The 12,237-nt window shown below is 40.9% G+C and overlaps 1 protein-coding gene across 4 annotated transcripts in view; it reads left to right on the forward strand.

Annotated features, from left to right (window-relative positions):
• pi4kaa (phosphatidylinositol 4-kinase, catalytic, alpha a) overlaps positions 1–9,118 on the forward strand; it is a 58,730-nt gene extending 49,612 nt beyond the window's left edge. For all 4 annotated transcript variants that reach the window (XM_015975132.3, XM_015975145.3, XM_015975139.3 and 1 more), the window contains exons 44-54: positions 2,557–2,686; positions 2,759–2,829; positions 3,265–3,337; positions 3,413–3,593; positions 3,682–3,786; positions 5,013–5,138; positions 5,854–5,974; positions 6,111–6,270; positions 6,422–6,511; positions 7,435–7,518; positions 8,845–9,118. In XM_015975132.3, the coding sequence (XP_015830618.1) occupies positions 2,557–2,686; positions 2,759–2,829; positions 3,265–3,337; positions 3,413–3,593; positions 3,682–3,786; positions 5,013–5,138; positions 5,854–5,974; positions 6,111–6,270; positions 6,422–6,511; positions 7,435–7,518; positions 8,845–8,896 (1,193 nt within the window). In that variant the 3' untranslated portion in view covers positions 8,897–9,118. The remainder of the gene's footprint in view (positions 1–2,556; positions 2,687–2,758; positions 2,830–3,264; positions 3,338–3,412; positions 3,594–3,681; positions 3,787–5,012; positions 5,139–5,853; positions 5,975–6,110; positions 6,271–6,421; positions 6,512–7,434; positions 7,519–8,844) is intronic.
• The last annotated feature ends 3,119 nt before the right edge of the window (positions 9,119–12,237 follow it).

Raw genomic sequence — 12,237 nt, forward strand, 5'->3', positions numbered from 1 at the left:
AATTCATGCATCGCCGTGCTAACACTGCGCATTCATGAGACACACCGTTGTGATAATATTACGCTGATTTACCAACACGATGTGTCTTATAAAAAGGGCTAATGTATTATTCATCCCTTCACATTCTGGTGGTACGCAGTTAGATTAGTGGATCACGTGCTCTCTACGTAGAGTATCAGCCAGGTGGTGTAGAGTTTCCCATCTAACAGGGTGCAGGATTCCATTTCCAAATGAACAGAACTCAGAATCGCTCTGATTCGTACTTTGGAAGGACAGAATACATTTGAAGAGGAATAAACTTCCTGAGAATAAAGAAATTTGCTCGATTTTTATTCTATGTGATTAGAGGTCCACCTCAAATGGTGAAGTTAGCAAGAAAGATAAACTGTCTGCTTGCACAATATCTGGTATGGACATGTCTAAAGAACGTGAGCAAGAGTGTGGCAGCAGCTGTTATGCGTTAGTCACAAAAGTAAGACGAGGACGAGTGAATCTCCTTTCTGACTCTTTGCCAGACTTGTTTGTCTGTGTTAAAGTCGTCAACAAACACCTGTCGTATACACTCTCCTAAAGGATTATTAGGAATGCCTGTTCAACTTCTCCTTAATGCAATTATCTAATCAACCAATCACATGGCAGTCGCTTCAATGCAGTTAGGGGTGTGGTCCTGGTCAAGACAATCTCCTGAACTCCAAACTGAATGTCAGAATGGGAAAGAAAGGTGATTTAAGCTATTTTGAGCGTGGCATGGTTTTTGGTGCCAGACGAGCCGGTCTGAGTATTTCACAATCTGCTCAGTTACTGGGATTTTCACACACAAATATTTATAGGGATTACAAAGAATGGTGTGAAAAGGGAAAAACATCCAGTATGCAGTAGTCCTGTGGGCGAAAAAGCCTTGTTGATGCTAGAGGTCAGAGGAGAATGGGCCGACTGATTCAAGCTGATAGAAGAGCATCTTTGACTGAAATAACCACCCGTTACAACTGAGGAATGCAGCAAAGCATTTGTGAAGCCACAACACGCACAACCTTGAGGCAGATGGGCTACAACAGCAGAAGACCCCATCGGGTACCACTCATCTCAACTACAAATAGGAAAAAGAGGCTACAATTTGCACGAGCTCACCAAAATTGTACAGTTGAGGACTGGAAAAATGTCTGGTCTGATGAGTCTCGATTTCTGTTGAGACATTCAAATGATAGAGTCAGAATTTGGCGTAACAGAATGAGAACATGGATCCATCATACCTTGTTATCACTGTGCAGGCTGGTGGTGGTGGTATCATGGTGTGGGGGATGTTTTCTTGGCACACTTTAGGCCTCTTAGTGCCAATTGGGCATCTTTAAAATGCCACGGGCTACCTGAGCATTATTTCTGACCATGTTCATCCCTTCATGACCACCATGTACCCATCCTCTGATGGCTAATTCCAGCAGGATACTGCACCATGTCATAAAGCTCCAATCATTTCAAATTTGTTTCTTGAACATGACAATGAGTTCACTGTACAACAATGGACCCCACAGTCACCAGATCTCAACCCGATGGAGCATCTTTGGGATGTGGTGGAATGGGAGCTTCGTGCCCTGGATGTGCATCCCACAAATCTCCATCAACTGCAAGATGCTATCCTATCAATATGGGCCAACATTTCTAAAGAATGCTTTCAGCACCTTGTTGAATCAATGCCATGTAGAATAAAGGCAGTTCTGAAGGTGAAAGGGGGTCAAACACCTTATTAGTATGGTGTTCCTAATAATCCTTTAGGTGGGTGTAAACTAATTAATAAAACCTGTTTAAGAGTAAATTTTTGATAACAGTTAAAAGAAAATAATTAATTTAGTTCCCTCAAAAAAAGCATCTGTGGTTTGTTGCTTCTTAGAGCAAACTAGGTTTTTCCCGGCTCAGCCGCTGAGTTACTAAATTACACCTCACCTGTTTCTCTGACAGGCAGCCATCTTTGTTTTTCTCCTACAGCAGTGATCTAATACAGATGAGACTGCATGGGCTACAGAACATGAACATCTGAAAATAAACTAGTTATTTCCTCAAATGATCATTTCTAGGATGGATCTGATTTTTTATTTCACGTTAGCTGGAATCCTTGAAAAATAAGTTAAAAATGAAAGAGCTGTCTGAAATCCCAGCGATCCTGTTGGATTTTTCATTTACATTTTTTAACGTCATTATGTATTTTTGTTGCAGATTAATAACAGTCTATTGTTAATCAGCTGATAGATGAAATCCTGGTTTGACCAGACTTGTGTTTGAAACTAAACATTGTTTCGTTTAGAGTGTCATGTATGTACGAATGTTTAGATCATTTTGGACATTTGCTGTAACCATTAACTAGCATTATTCTGTGGAAAATGTCTGTACTTAAAGTTACAGTTACGTTTGATTTGTCCTCGCTGCACATGCCATGAAATAGATTTCTTTTGTATTCTTTGTCATGTTTGTCTCTAGTAACTGAGTTAGATTAACGCACTTCATTTCATATGTTGTTGTAAAAGAGACAAAATGTAACACTGATTGATGTTTGTTTCTGTACAGCTGACATTGGGGAGCTGTTGGAGCAGATGGTGGAGGAGATCATGGGCTCTCAGTTGGGTCCAGCCAAGGATTTCTACCAGAGAGAGTTTGACTTCTTCAACAAGATCACCAACGTGTCCGCCATCATCAAGTGAGAGCATAGCTTCTCAGCCTCCCCACTCTGCAGCACACAAAACCCTCATTTCATGTGTTTGTGCCTCAGGCCTGTTCCAAAGGGAGAGGAGAGAAAACGAGCCTGTCTCAAGGCTCTGTCTGACATCAAGGTGCAGCCAGGTATCTGCCCACTTTTGGACTTTTTTAACTGACTGCTATTGGAACAACCAGAGCTCCATTTGGGGATTAATACAGTCTGAATGTCTTCAGACAAAACATTCTGCAAACATTATATAACACTTTTGACATCTCTTCCAACAAGCTTTCCTCAGGTTTAGTACATACATTCAAACAAGGTTAAATAAAAACATGAAAGGGTGAGTCAGTTATGAAGTCCTGATTTCTTCACAAAAAATGACCCTAAATTATAATTTTACTAGTTTTCAATCCAGACTTCTCCGTGTTTTTATTGTGATGCTCCAACAAAAAGTAAACGTATTAAATTGAACAGTGTTAAATAAACACTGTGTCAATGTTTGTTCTATAAAACTTTCTGTCTCTCTGCTTCCTGTCTGAGGACAGCTCATGGTTTTTCATCCCATCTGTGTTTTTCAGGTTGTTACCTGCCAAGTAATCCAGAGGCCATAGTACTGGACATAGACTATAAGTCTGGAACTCCCATGCAGAGGTAATTATTCATGGTGGTTTTGTTTGATTAATCTGACTCTCTGTGTATTTTATAGCTGTGCTCATATGTCCCTAGTGCTGCTAAGGCGCCCTATCTGGCTAAATTTAAGGTGAAGCGCTGCGGGGTGAGTGAACTAGAGAGGGAGGGTCTTCGTTGTCCTTCAGACTCTCTGGAGGACGGAGAGGAGAATTCTGACGGCTCCTGCAGAGTCTGTTGGCAGGCGGCCATCTTTAAAGTGGGAGATGACTGCAGACAGGTGACCACATGTCTTTAATTGATTTGCTGTGAGTCAGGTGTGGATGAAAGTTGTTGATGACCCTGCTGTGTGGATCTCATTCCTCCAGGATATGCTGGCTCTGCAGATTATTGGGCTTTTTAAGAACATCTTCCAGCTGGTCGGTCTGGATCTGTTTGTCTTCCCCTACAGAGTGGTGGCCACTTCACCCGGGGTAAAACACTCTGCATGAAAATAGCCAGAGAAACTCACAGGAAAAAGTTTCAACACAATTTTGAAAACAGCTTTTAAAAGCTGAGGGAACCGACACACAAAACAAATCCGAGAGGCAGGCTGAAAGCATAAACCCACATGAAACAAAGCTGAACACATCAATGTGCTTGGCTGTCTGATTGTTGCTGTTTCTGTGGGCCAAAATGTATTCTTTGTTGCTTTTATCAAATTATGCTACTTTGAAAAGTTTTTGTTATCAGAACTTTATTTCTTATCAGATTTTATCTGCTGTCACTGACGTGGAAAATGACTGGATTTAGATTTTTATGCTAGGTGATCTGAGTCAGACTGCCACTCCCATCAAAAAATGTATGTGTCAGTTCCTGGAGGATAAAATACCCAATCCAGTTTACAGCGCCAGCAGTGCGTACAGGGGGCACCAAGCAATCAGGCTTATGAAAATAAAACAAAAGACAGATTATATTAGTTATAATATCAGCTACAGGACACCATGCACACACAACACCAGGGGAATCATTTAACTAGCATTAGTGCACACACACAAACCCATTTGTCTTATTCAAGTTGCTATGCCTCTCTCACGCTCACTCTGGTTGTGAGGCCGGGGGAGCGGTGCGCTTCACCTACTGCTGATGGGACAGGCAGGCCCAGTTCTCTCTCACAGAGCTGTGTCCTGGCATGCTTTTACTTAGAAATGCAGCTGTGTCGTCAGCCGATTTTAATGTTGTCTGTTTTCACTCAGCCACAGACTCGCTTGCCACTCTTTCTTTCTCAACGCAAGCCGGGCTTGCTACCGTGGTGACACGTCCGCTCTCCTAATGTTTTAACTCACCGCTCCACCAGAGTGTTTTTCCCGTTTACGTGCAGAGATGAGCCAAACCCCTCCTCAGTGTAACCAGGTCACTGGTACTGGAGCCCGGAGAGGCTTCAGTCCAAACGTATTTTTTCCTACTGGCTGATAGGAATTATAACAGACTCCAGCCATGTTTGCTTTCATAACTTCAATAACTTTGTGCTGATGACCCACTTGAACATAATCCTCTGTGTAGTGGATGCAACCATGTCATGGAATTAGCTTAACATGACAGATTTTTTTTTCTAGGGGGCATTTACAGAACAGCTGTTGTATAAGGATGAGGTGTTACATGTCACATTATTCTACTGGCAGATCAAAATGTCTGACCTTACTTTGTCTCGTTTCCTCAGTGTGGTGTGATTGAGTGCATCCCAGACTGTAAGTCAAGAGACCAGCTTGGGAGGCAGACTGACTTTGGGATGTATGATTACTTCCGAAACCAGTACGGAGATGAATCCACCCTCGCCTTCCAGAAGGTTACCCACTTGTGTTTTTTCTGCTCAGGATCATTTTGTGAAAGAATTCTTTAAAGCATTTAAATTTAAATGGCCTCATCACTGCCACATCTGTGAGCCCACAGGCACAAAGGGATATTAACACCATATTTTGTAACTTTTCCATAATTTGAAATCATTTTGAGCCAGTATGCACTAAAATTACCCTTAACAAGGTAATGAAATGTCACTCAGACCCCACCAGCCCTACTGCACTTGCAACTTCAGAGTGCCTGTTGAACGTAGTAAAGTGGAGCTAACATGCCTGGTGCTGCAGTCTGCTTCCAGCATGTTTCAGATCATGAACACAGCTAATTTGTTTGTTTTAGTGATGACACTAATGAAAGCTGGTGGGACGTTTCAGCTGTTAGATTAAGGTGTTAAAAACACGAATGCACAGCAAGGAGATGAGTTTCACTTTTGGTTTTACTAACTGGACACTAGGTGGTGCTAAAAGCAAACAAAGACTGCCTAGAATCCCTTTAAGATATGAACCAGTCCCAAACATCTCCTGACGTAAAGGTTTAAGGCTATTATTGTTTGGTACCAACTGACCCACACAGTTCCTGTTAGTTTCATCATTTCCCCCTAAAATAAACTCAGGTTTATTCCGTTTAGAAACTTTCTGAATACAAACATGTAACTCAAGACTAGACTTCATGCCATCTAATAGCTGCTGTTCTTTTTTTGTTTTCAGGCTCGGTACAACTTTATCCGCAGCATGGCCGCCTACAGCCTCCTGCTGTTCCTGCTGCAGATCAAAGACAGGCACAACGGCAACATCATGCTGGACAGCAAGGGACACCTCATCCACATTGGTGTGGTAGACTCTGTTCAGATTCACCTAGAACACTAGATTTCTGATTCAACCTGCTCCTGCTGAAGATGAGCCTCTGTGAGAAGGTTTTGTTTAATGGGGACTCTTTGGATTTACATCAGCTTTGCTGTCTCCAGATTTTGGCTTCATGTTTGAGAGCTCTCCTGGTGGAAACCTGGGCTGGGAGCCTGACATCAAGCTGACCGATGAGATGGTGATGATCATGGGAGGCAAAATGGAGGCTACGCCTTTTAAATGGTTCATGGAGATGTGTGTCAGAGGATATCTGGCTGTGAGGTGAGAAACAGCGGCGCACTGAAATGCTTCAAGTGTTTGGTGGGTAATGTTATCCCAGTTAGTGCCTTTGTAGAAGAAGGAACGGGTGAAGTGATGTGGATGTTAATTGTTGGTTTAATTTGATGTATTTGTTGTCTCTTTGTCTCATTAGACCTTACATGGATGCAGTGGTTTCTCTGGTGACCCTCATGCTGGACACAGGACTTCCGTGTTTCAGAGGACAAACCATAAAACTCCTTAAGTAAGATCAGCAAGGGGTGTGTGTGTGTGTGTGTGTGTGTGTGTGTGTGTGTGTGTGTGTGTGTGTGTGTGTGTGTGTGTGTGTGTGTGTGTGTGTGTGTGTGTGTGTGTGTGTGTGTGTGTGTCACACACTCATGAGCTGCAGCTTCATATCTGTCATGGCGGCTGTTTGTAAAAGACAAACTAATAAAGATTAGGACTTGGTGGAAGATTCAGAAAAGAGTGTGTAAATCTAAGACTGGAGTCTGACTGGGCTGCATCTGTTGGTGAACTTTCAGTTGAGGTCACACTGAATTGGTATGTATTTGTGACTATTTCCATATTTGTGGTCATGTAGGGCAAATCGTGTAACTGAATGGAAAATCCTGCAGTTCTACAACTGTTTCTTTCCTTTAAATTTGGCTACCAACATTTTACCACATTTCTCACACTTTCTGACCCTCCAAAACCACACTCAGAAGGGTTCCAGATGTTTCAGAGATGTTTGTCATGCACGTGTTTTGAACATTTTAAATAGATTCCAGCAACACAACAGCAAACCTCTGACTTGCACGGGGAAATGGGCCTTTTCTTATTAATTTACCTTTTTTTTTATTGCACATAATTTCTTGGGTGTGAAACCCCCAAGAGAACCTAAATAAATACATTTTTAAAAAATCCTATATTTATTTTTTGATCATCCAGATCCTCATGTTACTCATTGTGATGGCCTCTCAGCCCTTATGCTTGTCGGGGCTGTGAATCAGATCAGATCATGACACTCTTTATTAATATAATTAATTCTAAATCTTCTGATGAGCAAGTTTACAGCATGTTCTAATTCTGTACGTCTTGTGCGATGTGTTATAGATGAGGACCTTTGCAGAGAACCTAATTTAAGGGGGTTAAGGGTTTTCTTAAAATCTTTCTTTGATGTCTCCTCAGAGGGCGCTTTAATCCGCAGATGAGTGAGAAAGAAGCAGCAGCATTTATGATCAAAGTCATCCAGAGCTGTTTCCTCAGCAGCAGGTGAGACAAAGTCTCGGTTCTGCCTTCAGTTAGGAACTACTTTTTCCTCCTGCAGTTGGAGCACCAACAGAAAGATTCATCTTTGCTAGTTTTCTAAACCTTACATGTTTTGGTTTGTTTTTTAATTTTTACCTATTTCTTTTGTCAGTAATTTTTTTCCAGTAACATTAAACATAAAAAATGCCACAAAAACTAAGGATTATATTAAAACAAATTACCGAAAACAATTCAGGTCTTACATTAAAAACATTAAAAAGTATATTTTAACAGGCTGCTGTCATTGCAGAAATTTCACAGCAGGTCAAATCAACTCCTGCTGACCAGAAATGGGAACTTTTGGAATTTTTAAAGAGCAAGTTCACTGAGAAACCATTTTTTACTTATTATTTTTTAAAATACGATTGGTCACTCTGAGTTTCACAAGCATGCTGAACGTGAAAATACTCTTCTAGTCCTATTTCCTGCATTAGCCACTAATAGGAAATGAACGGGGAAATACTCAGATCAGACAAGCCAGTCAGCTCTACATCACACTGCAAATTAACATTCATGGACTCACCCATCTTGACTCTTGACAGGAAAGGCTGTTGTTGGTTTACTGTCCAGGAAGCAGTAGAGAACGTCTCGGCTAGTAGAACCTAACCATTAGCATTAGCAACTCCACCACACAGCAGAACTCCTTCAGGCTTGTGGTATTTGTGGAGATAAAAATGTCAGTGTTGCGGAGCAAATAGTTAGTGGTAGAGTTGTGTTTCTGTTAGCCAATCAGGGGAGAGATGTCTGAATATCAGGAAATAAAACTCCAAATTTTGCAGTCTTCCACTCCTTACTCCTTTGACTAACTTCTACTTCCTGAAAAAGGAGCATAAAAGCTTTTTTCCCCATAGAGGTCAACTCACATGGCATTCATTTATACAAGAGACCCCCGCACAGTGTTCAGAAAGTTCATTTTTAAAACCAACTAGTTCAGTTTGTAGTTAGAAAAAATGTTTGAATTAAGTTCACCGTTCCATAAACAAACTAGTTCATAGTTTTATATATATATGTGTGTGTATTTGTATATGTATATATATATATATATTTATATATATAATGTATAATGTTTAATGTAGACATACTTTTTCACATTTGATTTATAAATAAATCTACACTCAAAAGTTTGATGTTGTATTTTGTACTTTCATTTACTTGTTTATGCTTTTATTTTAATATTTCCTCTTTTTGGTGGGACTTTCGGTTTAAAGTGCTTAGCCAGGTGTGTGTTTTAGGAAGTTAAACATGTGTTTTTTTTTTTTTATTGATATGTGTTCTGTTTTGTTCCTACAGGAGCAAAACCTACGACATGCTGCAGTATTACCAGAACCAGATTCCTTACTGAGGCTCCTGAGCCGGACCTCTGCTGTAAACCCAAAAGTGATCCAACCAAGGACCTGACCAGCTGTTTCTGCTCCTCAGAGCCGGGCAGCAACATGGCACTTCAATGTTGACTCTTCACACTAAAAGCTGTCTGATTTTATAACGTACACCTGTGTTTAAGACTTTTACCAAAATTGAGACCTGAGTCACCCTTTAACTACTTTCTTGATGTGTTTTTTTAAATCAGCAAACACTAAAGATTTCTATAGCAGAAGGTCATAAAGGGAACCACATTTACTGTTTGTCGTTGCTGCTGTTATCGTTGTGTTGCTGTGCTGTTAACCTCTCTGATGCACTTTACAGAACAGTTTTCCATCAGCTCTGCCTGCCTGCGGTTGAGTCGTTACACATTAGAGAAAAACAATCCGAGCTGCAGTATTTTAGATTTAGATGTAGTCAGATAAAAGTATCAGTCAGCATTTACTCCTAACAGTAGTCTTTAGAGATGTGTTTAGAGAACGAGTGGTGTTTTTTTTTTCCTGTAAAGTAGATTATTTACTGTATCCAGATGACAGCTAGCTGTTTTCTGTCATTTGTTTCTAGGTTTACACGTGAACATCGTGAAAATTTAAACCCATTTAACCTGTTACACAAATGCTTCTCTATTTTTAATGGAAGTGCTTGTATTACTTTTGTAGAATCGTATTTATTGCTGTACCAGTGCATTCAGAACGAGTCTGTTCTTTTTAGTTCAGGAGCAAACTGGAGCTCCCACTGTCAAAACACCACTGATGATTTATCCTGAGGGATAAAATGATAAGACGGACAAAAAGGCAATAACAAAAACATGGCTACCTGAACATGAAATGAAATGAACGGTTAAAAATGCTCACACGCCATCAGTAAACACTGAATAAGGTCACTGATAAAAACGCGTACTGTCTGAGCTTTAATTAGTCGTGCTTTACCGGTCATGATGGTGAAACTGTTTCCCTGAATGCAGCATTAATGTGGCTGGTTGGTGGAGAACGTTTAAATAATCACAAGTTATTGTGGGAACAGGCAGCAGGCTGGACTAAACGAACCTTTTATTTTTCCCTTTTCCTCTTTGTTATTTTTACCTCTTTTTTTAATATTTCGTGTGTTTGGTTAATTTAAAGTGTTTGCAATTTTCTATTCTTTTTGTTATTTTCCATTTTAAATATTTCCTTTCCAAAAGTTTTATTCTGCATTAGATTTATTTTATCAACTCTTAACAGTTATGTGTATTTCTGCCCCCTCTGTTTCTGTAGGCATTGCTGTACCTGTGTTTGTTTCCTGTCCAGTGAGCTGTGTCAGAATGTTTGTAAACATTCCTCGTGTCATCATTAGTGTTGCATCCACCTGAACCTGTTGTATTCCTGATGACAAACATCAAGATGATGATTAAAACCTTATAAGCCATGTATCCTGCCCTTGGTAGAAACAGCTGTAGTAATACTTGACAACAGTAAAAAACTAAATTTATGCAATATAATCATTTATATTATCTGTATTGATGCTGTATTTGTGTGTTGTACTGAACAAGTTGTCTACATCCTAGCTGTTGTGTGTATGCTGAAGCTGACTTCCTGTTGCTGTGCACCGACAGCTCAGCCCGAAGTGTTACTGCAGGATCTTTAACGTAAGCGGCTGCCGCAGCTGCAATCAGAGCAATATTTTTATTGAGATGGATGTTCTTGTTGTCTGCTTTTATCTGTTAACGATATGTGGTCCACTGTGTGTTTGTTTTCATAAGGAACAGCTGAGATTTAGACCATCTGAGAGCGGACAATCAGTCTGATCCTCATTTTTAAAAGATCTTCAGAAAGATTGAATCAAAATGGAAGCCCGTGTGGACATTACACTGATGATGAGAACGTTATCACTAGTTTCACTCTTAGAATGTAGTATTGGATGTCCTTATAAAAACATTCATAAAGACATGAGTTTGTTTTTGCTCAGTTTTATTCCGACATTGCCTCGTGATGAAATCTCAATATTTCACGTTAAATATTTTCACCAGTCAGTGGCCATTTTTTTTTTCTTTTTTTTTTTTATCAACGTTACCTGCTAATTTGCTTAATCTGAACCTCCTTTGTAAACCTAATTAGGAAAAGTTAGTGTGATAGCATCTGGCTAAATGTGAAAGCGCTCTGCCAAGTAGTTCACTGGTTAGTTCCATCGACATATATATATTGGACAGTGGGTTTCCATAGTCTCCAATAACACATTTTTGAAGATAAATGGGAGGTGGCCACCACCGCCATTTTGACCGTCTCTCAGGTTCCGTCAAGCCCAGACAATTCCACAAAAGGGAAGAGAGGTGGAGCTGAGGGTGGGGCTGTAAGGCTGGGATCAACTGACGACACCCGGTCGAACTAGCTACAAGCTAACGTGGAGGTTGGAGCTAAGCTAATGGAGGTAGCAACCTAGCTACACCCGGAGTTAACTGTGCACAACACCAGAGCTTCTGAGTCAGAGCTGCGCCGGGCTGACCGCTGGGTAAAACCGGGTGGAACACAGAGGTCTACGAGAGCTCCACAAGCCGGCAGCCGCACAGCAGACAAGCGCCGCTGTGATCTGAGATGCACAGAGCTGCCGCTGGGGAGAACCGGGTGGAAAGGTTTTCATCCCAGAGCTCCACAAGTCGGCAGCCCGCGCAGCAGTCAGGAGGCGCGATCAGACAGATGTGCTGAGCTGCGGGGAGGGGAGAACCACAAGCCGGCAGCAGACAGAAGCTGCGATCAGACAGAGATGCGCCGAGCTGCGGGGAGGGGAGAACCGGGTGGAAAACATCAGTCTCCCGAGAGCTCCACAAGCCGATAGTCGGAACCCAGCTCCACCTAACTTGTTATATTTCAACCCATTTTCTAAAGTGCAGCGTTATGTTAAATGCACTGGGTTTTACCCTATTACATTTAAATTTCATGGTTAAACAGTACATGTTAAAATCTAAGCTCAGCTCGGCAGTGACCTAAAATACATAAATATATTTTATCTTACCGAAAAAAAATGAAGTGGAGACTCCTTGGACACTCTATTAGTGCAATTAATGCCACATCAAGTCATTTTGTCCAACAATTGCACAAATAATATCCAAAACAGAATACACAAACACAGAGACTCAAAGTCCCTAAACAGTTTTCAGGCCAGACCGAGGCTCTACTGAGGCCTTTCCACGGAGCTAGCTCTGTGGTCACGTGGGTCTGATGCTCATTAATTATACAGAATTTTAGGCTTTTAATACACTTAAACAGAAGAGTGAGAAAGAAAATCACCCCCCTCAGAGTTGTCATGAGTGTAAACTAGATAATTTAAACCAAAAACATGTTTTGGTACCAG

Source organism: Nothobranchius furzeri, chromosome 6, assembly GCF_043380555.1.
Source record: "Nothobranchius furzeri strain GRZ-AD chromosome 6, NfurGRZ-RIMD1, whole genome shotgun sequence".
Taxonomy (NCBI): Eukaryota; Metazoa; Chordata; class Actinopteri; order Cyprinodontiformes; family Nothobranchiidae; genus Nothobranchius; species Nothobranchius furzeri.